Here is a 19,727-nt window from a genome sequence, read left to right as displayed (position 1 = left end):
AGAGGACACAAAAAGGTGTAATTTCTTATAACCCATTTGCTCCCAGTTAGATCCAGAAAGCAAACTGCTTAAGGGCTTTCCCTCCCTCTTGGGTTTCAGTAGGAAGGGAAAGCTTTGCAATTCTTCCAGATGGTAATAAGTTGTTTCAAGAAGCAAGTTTGAAAAGGCAGCCACAAGCAACTGGTTCAATTTCACAAGGGAAAAAAAAACCAGCCAAACCAGAATTAGTCTACACTGTAGGGGGCTGATAAGACTTGTGCACCACAATGATAAAAGGAAGTCTAACACTGCTCTTTGCAAAGGATGACAAAGCCTGGACAAATGAAATTCCGTACAGAACCATTTTCCTTTTGCCAGTGCAGATCTGTATCTGTAGAAAATGTAGTCCCAGAGAGGGACAGGGCAAAAAAGAATTGTACTTCAACTTTTTTTCAAGACAAGGAGAGTGTTTTCCATTTCAAAAGTGTTATTTAATCTCAAAGAGACTACTCAACAGAATAAACTACCTCCTGATATTGTTATGAAGTAAATGTAGGAGAACCATATATATTCCACCCTTAACTTCCTGGAGGAAGTCTATGTCTTCTATGGCAATTTAGTCCTGCAACTGTGACTCTCCAGATGTTTCAGACTATTATTCTCACAATCCCTCACCAACTGCTGCTTATGCTGACAAGGTGATGGACACTGGAGTAAAATATGTCTGGAGGGTCAAGCCAGCCAAGTCTTTTATCAAGAGATATTCTAGAGGCTGATTCACCTGTTGTGCCAGATCAATTAATTAATGAATATATATCCTGGCTTTCTCCCACATGATGCAAGGGGGCATGGTACAAAAAGGCACAATTAATTCAAATTTTTATTTTTAAAAATGTAAATTGCAAGTTCTAAAAACATAAGGTGGAGGGAGGGGACCAGCAATTCTGTCAAGACCAACTCAGCTCCCTATTCTATACCAGCCAGCCACCTTCAGATGATACATCCAGTGAAGGAGATTGAGCCCTTATAGACCACTGTAACTCTGCCTCCCAGCCCCCCACCTCAGGCCTCACGTGCTGCTGCATTGACATTAACACCAGCACCAGGTTATCCAGTCATCCAGATCACATCTACACTGACCATTTAGGTTGAAGTAGATGAGGATCAACCCCATAGCAGCCAAACACTGCACTTGGCTGATCCGCAGCAATGTAGGACAAATCCACCTTTGTTTCACCCAGAACCGCAGGAAAGCCCCAGCCTGCTGTCCAAGAATTTGGGCTTTCCCCCAGCTTAGGGTCCACTGGGACTGTTGGGATGATTCTCAAATGGAATCAGCTGCAACTCACTTTCCCACAATCAGGGCCGGTCGGAGATAAATTTAAATATTAAGCGGGGGCGCTGAAAAGCGCCCCCCGCTGGCCCCGCCTCCTGCGCCCTGGCCCCGCCTCCCAACCAGCGTGCCCTGGCCCCGCCTCCCGCGCTGCGTGGGAGGCGGGGCCAGGGCACGCTGGGTGGAAGGCGGGGCCAGGGTTGGCCCCGCCTCCCATGCTATTCGCCCTGGCCCCGCCTCCCACGCAGCGTGGGAGGCGCGGCCAGGGTTGGAAAGAGGGAGGCTTCGCCGCCCGGGGAGGGGAGGAGGGATCGCCTCCTCCCCTCCCCAGGCGGCGAAAGAACCAGGCTTCGCCGCCCGGGGAGGGAAGGGGGGATCGCCTCCTCCCCTCCCCGGGCGGCGAAAGAACCAGGCTTCGCCGCCCGGGGAGGGAAGGGGGGATCGCCTCCTCCCCTCCCCGGGCGGCGAAAGAACCAGGCTTCGCCGCCCGGGGAGGGAAGGGGGGATCGCCTCCTCCCCTCCCCGGGCGGCGAAAGAACCAGGCTTCGCCGCCCGGGGAGGGAAGGGGGGATCGCCTCCTCCCCTCCCCGGGCGGCGAAAGAACCAGGCTTCGCCGCCCGGGGAGGGAAGGGGGGATCGCCTCCTCCCCTCCCCGGGCGGCGAAAGAACCAGGCTTCGCCGCCCGGGGAGGAAAGGGGGGATCGCCTCCTCCCCTCCCCGGGCGGCGAAAGAACCAGGCTTCGCCGCCCGGGGAGGGAAGGGGGGATCGCCTCCTCCCCTCCCCGGGCGGCGAAAGAACCAGGCTTCGCCGCCCGGGGAGGGAAGGGGGGATCGCCTCCTCCCCTCCCCGGGCGGCGAAAGAACCAGGCTTCGCCGCCCGGGGAGGGAAGGGGGGATCGCCTCCTCCCCTCCCCGGGCGGCGAAAGAAGCAGGCTTCGCCGCCCGGGGAGGGGAGGAGGCGATCCCTCCTCCCCTCCCCGGGCGGCGAAAGAGGGAGCCACAAGGCCAGGGCGCACTGGTCGGGCGGCGGGGCACCGTCAGAGCGGTGCCCCGCCTCCCTCCCAGCCTGACGGCGCCCCCCGGGACCTGCGCCCGAGGCGGCGGCGTCAATGGCCTTTATGGTGGGGCCGGCCCTGCCCACAATCCATGTTTCCCAGGCTCGAGAAGCCTGAGGACACGAGATGGCAGTCCCCTCCCCTCCAACATGGGATCTACCTATGCTCCATTGTTTGCCATGACATCAGCTTGGGTAACAGAGAGCACTGGGAAAGGAGGGGGGATTTCTTTCCCTCCCCTTTCCCTTGGTGTCCTGTTGCTCTAGCTTACACCACATAGAATGGTAGAGAACAGGTGTCACACCCCAGACCTGAAGCCACCTATGACCAGAGCATCACATAAAACTCCAGAGTAAAGGCAAACAGTTTATTATAAAAAAAACACACAAGAGATATACAGTAAAAAGCAGGGAGAAGGAAAGAAGGTATAGAATCCAAAAAGTCAGCAATCAAATGCCTCTTGTAAATCCAAAAGTAAGGCAATACAAGAATAATCCCAAAATCCAAAAGCAACGTAAACAAAACTTGAACAAGGAAACACAAGATGAACATAGAAAACTCCCCAGAATACCTGAATCCCAAAACCAAGACAAAAATTGGAGAACCTAGGCCTGACTGTAACTTGAAAGCCACATTGCCTGAACTGAAGAGCAGAGTGCCCATTAGCTCCTAATATATAGACATGAAAGCATTACATCTACCCTGGAACTTTTGCTTCCCACAAAGGTGTGTTGACCTATGAAGGTGGCTATCAACTAGAACTTGCAGGTGAGCCTTTTGGCTTAGGTCAATGTCACCAGGTGCATTCCCATGAGAATCTCTCATCAATTTGTCTTTGCAGACTCCTTATTGGAGAGGATGATTCCAACTTTCTTGACTGGCCTTGAAGGCCTTGAGGTTCAGAGGCAATTACATTCTCAGGTCCATCTGTGCCTATCTCTCTGTCTAAAGCAATTTCACTTTCTGGCTCTGCACGAGAATGAATCCCAGGAAAGCTCACAATCCCATCTGACTCTAAATCATCAGTGAACCCCTCAGCCCCTGCCTGCTGTGACTGCTGCTAGGCTACAACAAGAGGTAAGACCTGTGTCGTGGCCAGAGTCTGTCGCAACATGGGGAGCAAAGAGAGACAGTTAGGGTGACTGCCCATTGCTGCCAGATCGTGTTTGGCGCTGCGGGCTGGTAGAGACTCCCTTCTGCCTCTGCAGCTTCTGGGCGAGCCTCTGTGGGTTCTAACCCTGGGTAGATACAGCATTCAGCATGCCAGATAAGGCCCTAGGGTTTTTGGTCAGTGTAGATCCACTCCCAGCTTAATACAAGCCAGATTAGCATGCTCAGCTAGGATCAGGTCCTAGATCAGGGCCCGTGTGCCGGATGCAGGATCCATATTAGCTTGACTCTCTTATCAGCCAAAAGCAGGCTTACACTTCCCAGTGAAATACTGGCTAAGTTTATGTTGGTTAAAATTGTTCTTCATTTTAAATATTGTATTGATCTTTCAATTTTTTTGCACTACAAATAAGATATGTGCAGTGTGGATAGGAATTCCTTCTTTTTTTCTTTCAAACTGTAGTCCGGCTCCCAATAGTCTGAGGAACCGTAAACCGGCACTCAGCTTTAAAAGTTTGAGGACCCCTGTCCTCAATCAAAGCTATTTTTTTCAATAATCTCTGAACCATTAATTGCTTTTTTTCCTCAGACAAAGTTTTCATTATTTCCTCCAACGCTCTCAACAAAGACACCACAAATCCCACTGGTAATATTTTTTTTTCCTTTAGAAAAATTTTGCTCTGTCACAGCAGCTATAATAATTCAAATAAATTTCTATATTGAAAAAAGTATCCATTAATTATCTACCTATGCTCCATTAGGAGCCCCGGTGTCGAAGTGCGTTAAAGCGCTGAGCTGCTAAACTTGCAGACCGAAAGGTCCCAGGTTCAAATCCCAGAAGCGGCTTGAGCAGCCGCTGTTAGCTCCAGCTCCTGCCAAACTAGCAATTCGAAAACATGCAAATGTGAGTAGATCAATAGGTACTGCTCCAGCAGGAAGGTAACAGCGCTCCATGCAGTCATGCCAGCCACATGACCTTGGAGGTGTCTACGGACAATGCCGGCTCTTTGGCTTAGAAATGGAGATAAGCACCAACCCCCAGAGTCAGACATGACTGGACTTAACGTCAGGGGAAACCTTTACCTTTAATTATGTCCACTTAAAATTTACACGGATTTACAAGAAAATTGGCTCAAAATGTTCCACCGTTGGCATATAACATCAAAAAAATTAGGAATAATGTACAAAAAATACACAAAACAAAAACAAGAAGGGTCTTACTTCCATATCTGGTGGACATGTCCAGAAACAATAAAGTTTTGGAAAATAATACATGAAGAAACACAGAAAATATTACAAAAGTCATTCCCAATGAAACCCGAATTTTATTTACTCGGACTAACGGAGAAGGCAATAAACTTTAATCAGAATGAGGACATTGTTTTTACATATGCAGTGACAGCCGCAAGAATAACCTTTGCGAGACTTTGGAAACAAAAAGAAATCCCAACAAGACAACAATGGTTAGAGAAATTGGATGAAATATATGATATGGATAAATTAACATACTTAATGAAAATAAGCAGAGGAAATGTAATAAAAAGGACAGATTGGGGAAAATATGAAGAATACAAGAAAATGTCAAAGGAAAACTAAACAAATGGAGAATCCGAGAATGGAAACTATGAAATAGACCGGAGTATAAAGGGAAAATAAACAAGAAATGAAAATAATACCACAAAGAAGAGAAAACGGAAGACCAAGCAAGACTTTTTACCCTACTATACCCCCACATCCTAGACTTTCACCCATATCCCTGGTTTCCCCTTTTCTTTCCCCCTTTCTTTTCTCTTATTTAACTTCTACCCCAATCTTTCTTCACCTACCTTTCCTTTTTAATCATGTACACGAAAGAAAATCTTAATAAAAATTATTTTAAAAATAATTATCTCCACTTAAAATGGAAGAATATAAGGGTTTGGGTTTTTTTGGGGGGGGTTGTTTGTTTTTTTGCTTTCTCTGTGTAGGATTCAAATCTCTTGGATCTGCCTTCTCCCCTTTACAATTTATAATTGCAAAATTTGTTTTATGATTGAAAACAGGAAGTTTTTAAAGCAACAATATACTAATTAAAAGAAACATTGCTGGGGAAAAGGCATGAGAGCAGAATACAAAGAAAAACGTATGTCACAATGAACAAATAAGGAAACCAAATGAAACAGCTAGCATGCTTACCAAGGCATGAGTCGGCCAATTTTAGTCCATTTGCTTTTATTAATAAAAAAACCTGCAATAGGATCAGAGGCTGCTCCGCATGCTCTGCCAATGAAGAACACCAAGGAAGCATGCAGTGGAGTAATCTGCGAATAAAAAAGCAAAGTGTGACCTGAAAAAAAAATATTCACCAAAAAGAATTAAACAACACATAATAATAATAATAATAATAATAATAATAATAATAATAATACTTTATTTATACCCCACCACCATCTCCCCAAGGAGACTCAGGGCAGCTTACATGGGGCAGATCCCGGACAGCATGATCCGATAAAACAACATACATACAATTCACAATATAACAAGATAAAAACAAAATACAATATAAAACAAAAGTATTATAATAGTTGATAATATCAGTCAACCATCAAATACAATTCTGTCGTATACGTAGGTGGGGGAACTGAAACATCTATGCAAGAATATAATGATGAGATAAAATGCATAGATAATAAAATAGGGACCTAATAAATACCGGATAATACTGTATGAGGTTAGTTATCCAATGCTTGTCTCACCAAAGGCCAACCGAAACATCCAGGTCTTAAGTTGTTTCCTGAAGTAAGGTAGCGAGGAAGCTAACTTAATCTCTCTGGGGAGGGAGTTCCAGAGTCAGGGGCCACAGCCGAGAAGGCCCTCTCTCTCGTCCCCACGAGACGTAGTTGTGAGGAGGGCAGAAGCGAGAGAAGGGCCTCCCTGGAAGATCTCAGAGATTGCATAGGAACACTGTTACCTTCCCACCGAAGCAGTACGTATTGATCTACTCACATTTGCATGTTTTCAAACTGCTAGGTTGGCAGAAGCTGGGGCTAACAGCGGGAGTTCACTCCGCTCCTGTATTTGAACTGCCAACATTTCAGTCAGCAAGTTCAACAGCTCAGTGGTTTAACCCGCTGCGCCACTAAGGGCCCCATTCCCAAAGTGAGAGGATCAAAAAAGTGCAATGTGACTATCAGTGGACAGAAAAGAAAGGAACACATTCAACCTCCCTACTGAAGTTGACTAAGGAGCAGAATTAGAGCAGTTTGACACGACTTCAACTGCCAGGGCTCAATGCTATGGAATCCTGGGAATTCTAGTTTGGTCAGGTACCAGCACTCTTTGGCAGAAAAGGCTAAAGACCATGTAAAACTACAACTTCATTGTAGTTAAAGTGATATCGAACTGCTTTACATGCACCTTAAATAACTGAAGTGATAAAGGAAACCTCCTCTGGGCATGATTCCCTTCCTTTTCAGATACTATAAAAAGTGGGGCACAAGAGACCCTTTCCTCCTTCCAATCCAATAATTTTCTGCTAGTTCGGCATTATTACAATTAAATCAAATTATTTAAATGTTCACAGGGCATTAGGGCATTTCTACTGATTGCCTTAGCAGAAAACAGAAAACAATCAGAGATAGTTGGCTTATTTGTTGGATTACAACTCACAGAATCCCATTGACAACGAACCCCATAGCTATAGTGGCTGTGAGATTCTGGGAGGCTTTCCCAAACTACTTACTAGAGCTATATCTAAAAGATAGATCTGAAGGAAGAATGAAGCAGCGCTGCTAGCAACTTGGTTTGGGGCGCCTCCAATGCCATAGCACAATTTGCTGCAGACCGAGAGGGCGTCTTCACATCTGATCTGAAAAGACGAACAAAATCCAAAGTGGGAACTTTATGAACAACATGCAGGCTAGGGTTAAAATGAGCAATTTCTTCACATGAATCACCATTTCCCATGCAGAAAATATTACTTATACGTGGAAATATTATTTCATGTGCATAACAGTTCTGTGATTGGGGACCTTTTCTATAGAAAACTTGGTATGGTTGATTACCATACGTAAAAACAGCATTTTTTGGAGGAAACTGTTTTTTTCAGTGAAGAAAAAGCTATTACCTGTGGATAAAGTTATGTTTTTTGTGTGCAAAACAATAATGTGCAGATAAGTCTGCAAAAATAGTGAGGTTTTCAAATGCTTTCTTTCAGTGTCAAAAAATGGATAAAATTGTTTGTTGCTTCCTTCAAGAAAAATAAAGTAGCAAAGAATTACATCAACAGTAAAGACAGGGAGTGAGGGAGAATGAGAAATATTAGTATTTTCAGCTCCTGGGTAAATAACTGAAGACAAAATACAATAGTAAGGGGAAGCAATAACATTCTAAGTAGTGTGTGCATAAACAAGAAACAAAGAAAGGACTAATAATAATAATAATAATAATAATAATAATAATAATAATACACTTTATTTTCCAGGGAGACTCATTGTCCCCTCTGCTTTTCATTATTACCATGATCCCTCTGTCAACAATCTTACAAGAAACAAACCTCGGCTATCAAACATCTAAGAAATCTCACAAAATTTCGCATCTGATGTACATGGATGACCTGAAGCTGTATGGGAAAATGGAAACTGAAATCCAGTCTCTGACTAACACTGTCCGAATTTTTAGCACTGATATCAGCATGGAGTTTGGCTTGGACAAATGTTCGACAGTGGCATTGAAGAAGGGAAAAATCATTGAAAGTGAGGGCATAAATATGCCTAATGGCCAAACAATAAAGTGTCACCAGCCAGAGGCCTATAAATATCTGGGCATATTACAGCTGGACAACATCAAGCATGAACATGTGAAAACTGTGGTCAGCAAAGAATACACACAAAGGGTCAGAAAAATTCTCAAAAGCAAGCTCAATGGAGGCAACACCATCAAGGCCATAAACACCTGGGCCATACCTGTCATAAGATATACTGCTGGCATTATAAAGTGGACACAGGTGGAACTGGACAATTTGGACAGAAAAACAAGAAAACTCATGACCATTCATCATTCACTGCACCCTCGCAGTGATGTTGACCGGCTATATCTGCCTAGAAGATCAGGGGGCAGAGGACTCTTACAAGTCAAACAAGCAGTCAAAGAAGAAGAGCATGCCCTGGCAGATTATGTAAAGCAAAGTGAAGAACCTGCTTTGATTAAAGTCAAAAATCAGAAACTCCTCAAAGCACAGCAGACAAAAAACCAGTACAAGAAAACTGCACTACAAACTAGAGCTGACAGCTGGCACAACAAAACATTGCATGGAAAGTTCCTTGACAAAATTGAAGGAAAAGCTGATAAGGAGAAGACCTGGCTCTGGCTCACGAATGGGACACTGAAGAAGGAGACAGAAGGCCTGATCCTTGCAGCCCAGGAGCAAGCCATCAGAACAAATGCAATTAAGGCCAAGATCGAAAAATCAGCTGATGACCCAAAATGCAGACTGTGCAAGGAAACCGACGAAACCATTGATCATATCCTCAGCTGCTGTAAGAAAATCGCACAGACAGACTACAAACAGAGGCACAACTATGTGGCCCAAATGATTCATTGGAACTTATGCCACAAGTACCACCTCCCTGCAGTAAAGAACTGGTGGGATCACAAACCTGCAAAGGTCGTGGAAAATGAACACGCAAAGATACTGTGGGACTTCCGAATCCAGACTGACAAAGTTCTGGAACACAACACACCAGACATCACAGTTGTGGAAAAGAAAAAGGTTTGGATCATTGATGTTGCCATCCCAGGTGACAGTCGCATTGGTGAAAAACAACAGGAAAAAATCAGCCGCTATCAGGACCTCAAGATTGAACTTCAAAGACTCTGGCAGAAACCAGTGCAGGTGGTCCCAGTGGTGATGGGCACACTGGGTGCCGTGCCAAAAGATCTCAGCCGCCATTTGGAAACAATAGACATTGACAAAATTATGATCTGTCAACTGCAAAAGGCCACCCTACTGGGATCTGCACGCATCATCCGAAAATACATCACACAGTCCTAGACACTTGGGAAGTGTTCGACTTGTGATTTTGTTAAATGAAATCCAGCATATCTATCTTATTGGCTGTGTCATACAATAAAATGATAATAATACACGTTATTTATATTCCACCCTTCTCCCCTAGGGGACTCAGAGCGTCTCTTTGCCTTGTCCCACTGAAGCAATACCTGTTTATCTACTAAAATTTTTATGTTTTCGAACTGCTATGTTAGCAGGAGCTGAAGTTGACAGACGGGAGTTCACCTCATCTCCTGGGTTTGAACTGCCAACCTTAAGTCAGCATTTCACCCAACCTTCAGGTCAACAATTCAGCAGCACAAGGGTTAAACTCATTGCGCCACCACAACATATAATCAAGTATATTTTGGAAATACTATGTATCGAGGCCACCCAAATATTTCTCAGCCACATGCTGAAATGTTATCATTGCCCACTACAGCACAAAGCTGCCATTTCTCACAGTGGTTAAATGCAGATGGATAAAATTATCCTTCCATCTCAGCTGATAACCCTCTTGTAAGAGATTGCATCTGCTTATTCTTTAAAACAGAAAAACAGACACTTTGAGGCATTTGTAAGCATGAGTTAATATGACAGCTATGGCTTGGCACATACACAACTGCCACTCTAGGCTAAGGAGTTCCCCTCCTTTCAGATGATGAAGCCTCGGACAGTCTTTCTCCATTATAAGGACATTTCATCTTTCTTTTAAAGTTTTGAAGGAAACTCCTATCAGCTGATCACAGAGATCCACTTAGGAAACAAATAATTATTTCTAAAAGAATAAACTCAACATTTTATTTTGTTTTTGCAGTTTCTTTTGAAACAGCATCTTTTAAGAGATATATAGTTTTACATTATTCTAGGCCAGCTTTGTAATTAAACTAAGAACGTCATGTGTCTCCAGGCACCAGATCTGAAGCAGTTCAAAAAGGTTGCCAATGGGTGTTTACTAAACTGTTTTCCTTGTACAGATCAATCAAGTGAGGTGTCATTTCACTTTGCTATCAGAAGCATTGAAATTTTTGCACATAGCTAAATAATAGCTTTAGATAAATGAAAATCTATATAGGGCCTATATAGTTAGTCCTATATAGTCCTACAATAGTTACTAGGGGTGTTCATTTTTCAGATCAAATTTGTGCATACAAATTGATATTAGAAACATGCAGGAAAAGTGGGGAAATTTAAGGATAATTTTCGTTAAGCTTCTGTAACATTCGTATGCCTCCCAAAGTATGTTTAATTTTCAGTATAAGCATTAAGAAACTTTGGTAAAGCCAAGAGAACATCAAGTGTTTTAAAAACCAATCCTTTTTCTTTGGCCTGATCTCCATAAGCAAAGGCACTGGGGGCGGGACTAGCAAAGTTAATGGGCGGGAAACTTAGAACACAGCATTCTTAGAAATATAGTTTGGGAAGGTGAGGCCCCCTGTGGCAGGGAATGCAAAAGGCCCTGCCCTAAACTACATTTCCCAGAATGCAGTACTCAACACCTGAAAGCCCCAATGAGGGCTGCAGCAGTCAGCCATTTAGAGTCAGTCTAATAATAAATAAAATGCTTGAATCTGCAAAGAGAACTAAAGTAAGTAAGCAATAGTATAAATCTGTGCTAAGTTGAAGTTATGTGGTTGTGTGTCATAAAGACAGACAGACATACAAGGAAATTGCTCTTGTCGCTTTTTGCTGGGATAAATTGTTTTTGTTTAAACCTTGTGGGATTTTTTTTTTAATTATGTGGATTAATGCCCTGGTTATCTTGTGCATTGTATATAAAATTAGACTTTTTTAAAAAAAAATGACTATAAAAACTTTAAACATTCCCCAAAATCTGTGGATAAGTGAAACGTTGTGAAATTTGTGGGCTAACAGTGGTCAATGTGTTCAACCATTGTAGCATGTTTCACTCCAATAGCTTTAAAAATGAAGGAGAAATGAGCCCCTGAATTTTCCCCAATTATACTAATTATGCTCAATTACTATAATGAAATAGTAACAAAATTTTGTAACTTTTGTTATAGTAATGATTTTTTTCACTAAATATACTTTAGAAACACTTTAGAAACAAAATGCCAACACCCCCCAGTTTTGAAATGATTTTTGAACCATTTTAATGGATCGTACATCTCTAATAGTTTCCCTTCTATAGCTACAGATTCTGCACTAATAGAAATGTGGAGGAATAATTTTTAAGAGGAGTAAAATAGTAGTTGTTTTCCTCTGGAATGCATTTTAGTTTGCACATATTAACACTGAACAACAATAACAAGAAATCAAACTTGGAACAATACAAATTCATATATTTTCAGAAGCAGAATTGCATTTCAAAAGTTGTCAGACAAATATCAATGTATTGCCATGGTCTTTAAAAAAATTATTAGAAAAGGCCAATAGCAGTTTGAAAGGCGTGAAAAGGAACTACAGAGTATGAGACTCTCAGATAAAATTCCAAAACTGCCTTATCATTGAGCCTAAGACGTGTGTGCACAAACAGAGCTTTTCCTTTTCTCCTGTTGTCTTTTACAAAGGAAAGTTTCATGCTATTTTCTCATTTTCACTGGCATTTCTCCAGGACCCTCTCCTTTATGCGCACCTATTTCCTTCAACCCCTCCTTCTGAGGGTGCATCTACACTGTAGAATGAATGCAGTTTGACACCACTTTCATTGCTCTGACTCAATGCTATAGAATCCTGGGCATTATAGTTTGGTGAGGCCCATTTTTTTTTGCAGCAGAAGTTAACGACTCTGTGAAACTACAACTCCCATGCTTGCAAAGCATTGAGCCACGGCAGCCAAAGTGGAATCAAACTGCACTAATTCTGCAGTGTAGATGCACCGGAGAACCTATTTTTCCTACTTGAAATCCTTTTGTGACTTTCCAATGTGTCTCTATCCATAATGGGTATAGCTGCAGGCAAAAGTAGTGGTATTGACTCATCCCGTGAAATTTTCCTTCATTCCCTAGATTTTGAGCCTTGCAGAAACTTCAGAGGAGCAATTAAAAATACAGTTTATGTATACAAAGGAAAGGGGAAAGGAACTTCAGGCCCCTTCCACATAGCTGAATATCTGCTTTGAACTGGAATATATGGCAGTGTGGACTCAGATAACCCAGTTCAAACCAGATATTGCAGGATTTTTTGCCTTGATATTCTGGATGATATGGTTATGTGGAGGGCCCTTAGTTAAAACAATTGAAAAGTGCAGTTTAAGTACCTATCATAGCATCATAGACAGTACAGTATGTCATAGCTACTTTGCGTCTCCTCTGTGGAGAGAAAACGCGGGGTATAAATAAACATAATGATGATGACAATGATAATGACAATAATAATAAATGCAATAAAATTACATTCAATGTAAAAGCCTTTTCCATTTCCTACCCCAGCCCCAAATATTAAAACATCAGACACCTTTGTGACATCCTTATAGGAATTCAAAAGTGTTTAGGATTCTCAGTGTCTCACCCTCTGGAATGCCATACATTTAGAAACTAGCATCACAGGAACTTTAGCTGAAATAATTTAAAAGGACAGTTTAGGCACTTCTCATAGCATCATAGACAGTATTTAATAGTCGCTTTAAGTTTCCTTTGTCGAGAGAAAGAGCAGGGTATAAATAAATGCTGGATCCCCCAGTGGCAAAGCGGATTAAAGCACTGAGCTGATGAACTTGCTGGCCAAAAGGTCAGCAGTTCGAATCCGGGGAGTGGGGTGAGCTCCTGCTGTTAGCTCCACCTTCTGCCAACCTAGCAGCTTGAAAACGTGCAAAGGTGAGTAGATCAATAGGTACTGGTCCGGCAGGAAGGTAACGGTGCTCCATGCAGTCATGCCGGCCACATGACCTTGGAGGAGTCTATGGACAATGCAGCTCTTCGGCTTAGAAATGGAGATGAGCACCAACCCCCAGAGTTGGACACAATTAGACTTAATGTCAGGGGAAAACCTTTACCTTAAATAAATGCTATTATTATTGTTATAATAATTTATTTGTTTGACCAGCCATATGACCATTTCAAACATAAATAAAAACAAGGCAAAAAGGATGGGAGGACAGCAGCTGACATTCTGTTTGCCGTCAAAATCTTATTTTCCTGATTCTTCTTTCAGGAAATGTGCTCTTTTTTTGATAGCTTTCAGGATAAAAAGGCTTACTCTGATTATGGTGGATCTTTCTTGTCCTTGCAAGAGGACTGTCAGAAGATCATTTCTGTTGGGGGACCAAAAATTAGATAGTAATGGATGTAAATATCTGTGTTCAAGTTCAGCATATGCTGGGCAATCAATAAAAAAATGTTCGATATCTTCCACTATTTGTTCTCCCCAGACACAAAATCTCTCATTTCTTGGGATGTTAAAGTAGCGACAAGTTTGCATCATTATACTGAGTTATTCAAACCTGGCCCTGGTATATATTCTTCTTAAGGGTAATGGAACTGGAATAGTCAAATAGTGTTCTAAATGTTGTTGTTGTTGTTGTTGTTGTTGTTGTTGTTGTTGTTGTTGCTGCTGCTGATATTATTCCCTGCTTTTTCTCTCCACAAAGGAGACTCAAAGTGGCTACAGTATACTATGCTACTATGATGCTATGATAGTTAGGTAACTAAAGTGTATTTTTAAATAATTTAACTCATGTTCCTTTATTTAATTGTTTAACTGAGTTTCTTATACAGGAAGGGAATTTCCCTTCCCTTGAAAGGGAAAATTCACTCCTGAAAGAGCTATTACTATGGACGGAAGGTGTCTCAGCTGAAGATTTCTCACCAATCCTTGTTTTTACAACATATCTTTTTCAAAATCCAATTCTTACAGGGTCAGCAAGTGAGGTGAGATCTTACAAACAGGGGTACAGACAGCAAAAAAACAAAAACAAAATCGCAGGAGTGTTAACCCTATTCTATCCAAAGTATGTGTGTGTGTGTGTGTACATTTAGTTGGAGTTGCACTTACAAAACGTATCTGTTTTGACTTACAAAGAAATTCAGTTTAAGAACAAACCTCAGAACCTATCTTGTTCCTCACTTGGGAATTGCCTGTATATATATATATATATAGACCGGGGGGGGGGGGGGGGGGAGAGAGAGAGAGAAAATTAAAAGGATCCTGTATATAGAGAGAGACACAAACATACACACAGAAACAATTAACTAGTACAGGTTAGGAATGCACACACACATATGTATATGAAATAATTATACAGTAGAGTCTCGCTTATCCAACATAAACGGGCCGGCAGAATGTTGGATAAGTGAAAATGTTGGCTATTAAGGAGGGATTAAGAAAAGCCTATTCAACATCAAATTGCATTATGATTTTACAAATTAAGCACCAAAACATCATGTTTTACAACAAATCGACAAAAAAGCAGTTCAATACACAGTAGTGTTATGTAGCAATTACTGTAAAAATTTGGCACCAAAATATCGTAATGTATTGAAAACACTGACTACAAAAACACTGACTACTACAAGGCAGACTGCGTTGGATAATCCAGAACATTGGATAAGTGAAGGTTGGATAAGTGAGACTCTACTGTATATGAAAACTTACAGAGCCTCTAGAGAGAGAAACAACTAAAAAATACAGTTCAGGCACACACACACACACTGTATATGAAAACCTACAGAGGAGAGAGAAAGAAATAAAAAGTATAGTTTAGGCAGTTTAGGAATCTCTCTCTCCCTCTCCCTCTCCCTTTCTCTCTCTATATATACACAAATTTTATATATGTGAAATAAATATATATGAAATGAAATTACAATGCATTGAGTGATATATATACCAAGGTGTTTTATTGGGAGGATGGAAAAGGTTTTCACATGGAATGGAATGTTATTTCCTATACATACATAGTAAAGGTTTCCCCTGACGTTAAGTCCAGTCATGTCTGACTCTGGGGGTTGGTGCTCATCTCCATTTCTAAGCCGAAGTGCCGGTGTTGTCCATAGACACCTCCACAGTCATGTGGCCGACATGACTGCATGGAACGCCGTTACCTTCCCGCCGGAGCGGTACCTATTGATCTACTCACATTTGCATGTTTTTGAACTGCTAGGTTGGCAGGAGCTGAAGCTAACAGCGGCCGCTCCCGCCGCTCCCGGGGCTTGAACCTGGGACCTTTCGGTCTGCAAGTTTAGCAGCTCAGCGCTTTAACGCACTTTGCCACGGGGGCTCATACATACACACATACATATATACATATACATACACACACACACACACACACACACATATATATACAGTAGAGTCTCACTAATCCAAGCTAAACGGGCCGGCAGAAGCTTGGATAAGCGAATATCTTGGATTATAAGGACTGATCAAGGAAAAGCCTATTAAACATCAAATTAGGTTATGATTTTACAAATTAAGCACCAAAACTTCATGTTATACAAGAAATTTGACAGAAAAAGTAGTTCAATACGCAGTAATGTTATGTTGTGATTACTGTATTTACGAATTTAGCCCAAAATATCACGATATATTGGAAACATTGACTACAAAAATGGCTTGGATTATCCAGAGGCTTGGATAAGCGAGGCTTGGATTAGTGAGACTCTACTGTATATATAAAATAAACTTATACAGTACATATACTCTCTCTCTCTCACACACACACACACATAGGAAATTTCATTCCATTCCATGTGAAAACCTTTCCTATCCCCCCAATAAAAATCTTCAAACGCCTTGGTGGCCTTATCAGAACCCAAGAGTGTGAGAGATGCTCAGCCCTGTGCACTGCCAGGTATTTGTGGACTGAAGGGGGCAGCCAGGCTGCTTTTCCGGGGGGGGGGGGGCAAAAGCGAGAGGGGGGTTCAAAAGGAAAGCCCTGCCAAGAGGGGCCAGGCTGGCACCCCAGGGGGCTTTGGAGGGGGCCAGACAGGAGGCGGGACCCACCTGTCCCGGAGACCCCCCGCTGGGGGGCTGGGGCTGTTCCTGGGGGCTGGGGCTGGGGCTGGGTCTTCCTCCCGCTGCTGCAGCCACCATCCTCCCTTCGCAGCTGCTGGGCACTGGGCTTTCTCCTGCTTCTGCTCCTTTCAAGCCCGGGGGCGGGGTCGATGCCTTTGAAACACAAGCAGCAGCAGCAGCAGGCTCAGGACTTCCACTCTCATGTCAGAACTCTCCAAGGCACCCACAATACAGTGTGGATTTCATGCAGTTTGGCACCACTTCCAACAGCCCTGGCTCAAGGCAATAGAATCCTAGGAGTTATCCTTTTACAAGGTCTTCTGCCTAAGAGTGCTGGTGCTTCCCCAAACTACACCTCCCAGGATTTTCTAATATTGAGTCAAAGCAGTTGAAGGGGCGGCAAAGTTCATTCTAGCAGGCACAGGCAAGCTTTGGCCCTCCGGGTCTTTTGGACTTCAACTCCCACAATCCCTAACAGCCATTGTGGGAGCAGAAGTCCAAAACCTGGAGGGGCAAAGTGTGCCCATGCCTGTTGTAGATGCACCTCAAGGCGCCCTTCTCAAATCTCGTGAAGACAAGGCTGCGGGGTTTCCTTAATTGATGAGTAGGTAGGTCAAGGCCAACCTTAAAAACCTTAAAAACTGTGGCATAGACACTGAGAACTGGGAAGCCCTGGCCCTTGAGCGCTCTAATTGGAGGTCAGCTGTAACCAGCAGTGCTGCGGAGTTCGAAGAGGCACGAACGGAGGGCTTAAGGGAGAAACGTGCCAAGAGGAAGGAGCGTCAAGCTAACCCCGACCGGGACCGCCTTCCACCTGGAAACCGATGTCCTCACTGCGGGAGGATATGTGGGTCAAGAATAGGTGTCTTCAGCCACCTAAGAACCCACCCCCAATTCACCAAGGATGGAAGACAATCGTCCTCGAGCTACGAGGGATCGCCTAAGAAGAAGAGGTCAAGGTAAAGGTTTTCCCCTGCCAAGAAGTCCAGTCATGTCCGACTCTGTGGGTAGGTGCTCATCTCCATTTCTAAGCTGCAGAGCCAACATTGTCGGTAGACACCTCCAAGGTCATGTGGCCGGCATGACTGCATGGAACGCCGTTACCTTCCCACTGGAGCGGTGCCTATTGATCTACTCACATTTGCATGTTTTCGAACTGCTAGGTTGGCAGAAGCTGGGGCTAACAGCCAGCACTCACTCCACTTCCCAGATTCAAACCTACAACTTTCGATCCACAAGTTCAGCATAGAATCATAGAATAGTAGAGTTGGAAGAGACCTCATGGGCCATCTAGTCCAACCCCCTGCCAAGAAGCAGGAAATCGCATTCAAAGCACCCCCGACAGATGGCCATCCAGCCTCTGCTTAAAAGCCTCCGAAGAAGGAGCCTCCACCACAGCCCGGGGGAGAGAGTTCCACTGTCGAACAGCCCTCACTGTGAGGAAGTTCTTCCTGATGTTCAGGTGGAATCTCTTTTCCTGTAGTTTGAAGCCATTGTTCCGCGTCCTAGTCTGCAGGGCAGCAGAAAACAAGCTTGCTCCCTCCTTCCTATGATTTCCCTTCACATATTTGTACATGGCTATCATGTCTCCTCTTAGCCTTCTCTTCTGCAGGCTAAACATGCCCAGTTTTTAGCCTTCTCTTCTGCAGGCTAAACATGCCCAGCTCAGCGCTTTAACACATTGCACCACCAGGGGCTTCAATACTGATGAGTACTGATGAGTAAAGTACTGATGAGTATCCATCTAGAATTCAGTCTTCAGGCAACATCTACATCAGTGGTTCTCAATCTGTGGGTCCCCAGATGTTTTGGTCTTCAACTCCCAGAAATCCTAACAGCTGGTAAACGTCAGGAGAGAATACTTCTGAAACATGGCCATACAGTCCGGAAAACATACAACAACCCTCAGCTGGTAAACTGGCTGGGATTTCTGGGAGTTGTAGGCCAAAACACCTGAGGACCCACAGGTTGAGAACCACCGATCTACATTGACCATTCAATGCAGTTTCTAACCAGCATTGAATAAAGTGTTTTCACTGTGCAGATGATTACATAAGAAACCCTGGGCAAACAGTACTGAGGCCTGGATGCGGGTTATATCAACTACAGAGCATTAATGCACATTAAGGGCTTTCTTTCACATGCTGTTTGGGGAGTGAATCACTGTCTTGGAAAGATTGGAATGGAACGTAAAATTCCTAGTGACTGAGTTTAGGACTGATAAGACTGAGATACCTCTTTCCCACAGAGAAAATCCACACTTCTTTCCAATTTAATGTTCATTTGACATTTTTAATGGCATTAAATACCATTTCCAAATTATAATAATTTTCTTTAACTCTTATTGATAAATTTTTCAAGTGCCTTTGTTTCACAATTGCGACCATTCCATTTCATTTATTTTTATCTCTAACTCCTCCTCCCATATTTCCTTAAGAGTAGTATTTTTCTCTCTCCTTCTTTTATTCCACCCAATATTCTATAGATTCTACCAGTTACACCTTTCAATTTTTTATAATCATCTATATCCCTTCCATTTTGTATTATTTGTTCAAATTGGTTAGGTTCCTTCCCCTCTTTATTATTTTTTACCCAATTCTTATACCATTGCTCTAGCTGAACACCATGGAACCATGTCAATTTTATTTCCCCAAATTCCTCCTTTATCTTTTCCTTCTTCATTCCACTCTTAATCCAGTCCCCTATTTTGTCTAGGTTTTTTCCCCTTAATACTTTATCTATTATATTTTTTAATTTTTTTGGGAACTTCCTTTCCATTATAACTGGAATTATTCTTGAACCCTCCGGTATTAACTTTTTCTTATATTTAATCCATATGTTTAATACATTCTTTAACATCGGGTTTCCAATTTCCCTAATTTCCTTTCTTGTGAAGTCCTTAAAAATGTATATTCCAAATTTCTTCCTCTACTTTTTCAGAATCTATTTTTAACCATTCTATATCGTCCTTGTTTATCATTCTTTCAATAACCAGTCTTAATCTATTAGCTTCATAATATTGTTTTATATTTGGGAGTGCTAATCCTCCTTCCTTTTGCGGTCTGTACCATAATTGTTTGTTTATCCTATTTCTCTTATTACCATTACAATAATTATTTATCATTAGCTGCCATTTATTCAATTCTTTTTCTGTAATTTGGAGTGGTAGCATTCTAAATATAAAATTTATCCTTGGAAGTATTTTCATTTTTATTAATGCAATTTTCCCAAACCATGATAAATTTAAATTTTCATATTCTAATAATTGCTTTTTAACCTTATCCCTTAATGCTATTATATTTTCCTCTTC

At 42.5% G+C, this 19,727-nt stretch overlaps 1 protein-coding gene across 1 annotated transcript in view; it reads right to left on the bottom strand.

Annotated features, from left to right (window-relative positions):
* The window catches only part of mfsd2b (MFSD2 lysolipid transporter B, sphingolipid), a 59,662-nt gene extending 42,937 nt beyond the window's left edge, over window positions 1–16,725 (bottom strand). The window contains exons 1-3 of the mRNA XM_008117039.3: window positions 16,406–16,725; window positions 7,199–7,324; window positions 5,653–5,777 (exon numbers count right to left, since the gene is read on the bottom strand). Of these exons, the coding sequence (XP_008115246.2) occupies window positions 5,653–5,777; window positions 7,199–7,324; window positions 16,406–16,495 (341 nt within the window). The 5' untranslated portion in view covers window positions 16,496–16,725. The remainder of the gene's footprint in view (window positions 1–5,652; window positions 5,778–7,198; window positions 7,325–16,405) is intronic.
* Window positions 16,726–19,727: the final 3,002 nt, after the last annotated feature.

Source organism: Anolis carolinensis, chromosome 1, assembly GCF_035594765.1.
Source record: "Anolis carolinensis isolate JA03-04 chromosome 1, rAnoCar3.1.pri, whole genome shotgun sequence".
NCBI classification, from domain to species: Eukaryota; Metazoa; Chordata; class Lepidosauria; order Squamata; family Dactyloidae; genus Anolis; species Anolis carolinensis.
The sequence above is the reverse complement of the archived record's forward strand: the minus strand, read 5'-3'. Positions and strand labels throughout refer to the sequence as shown.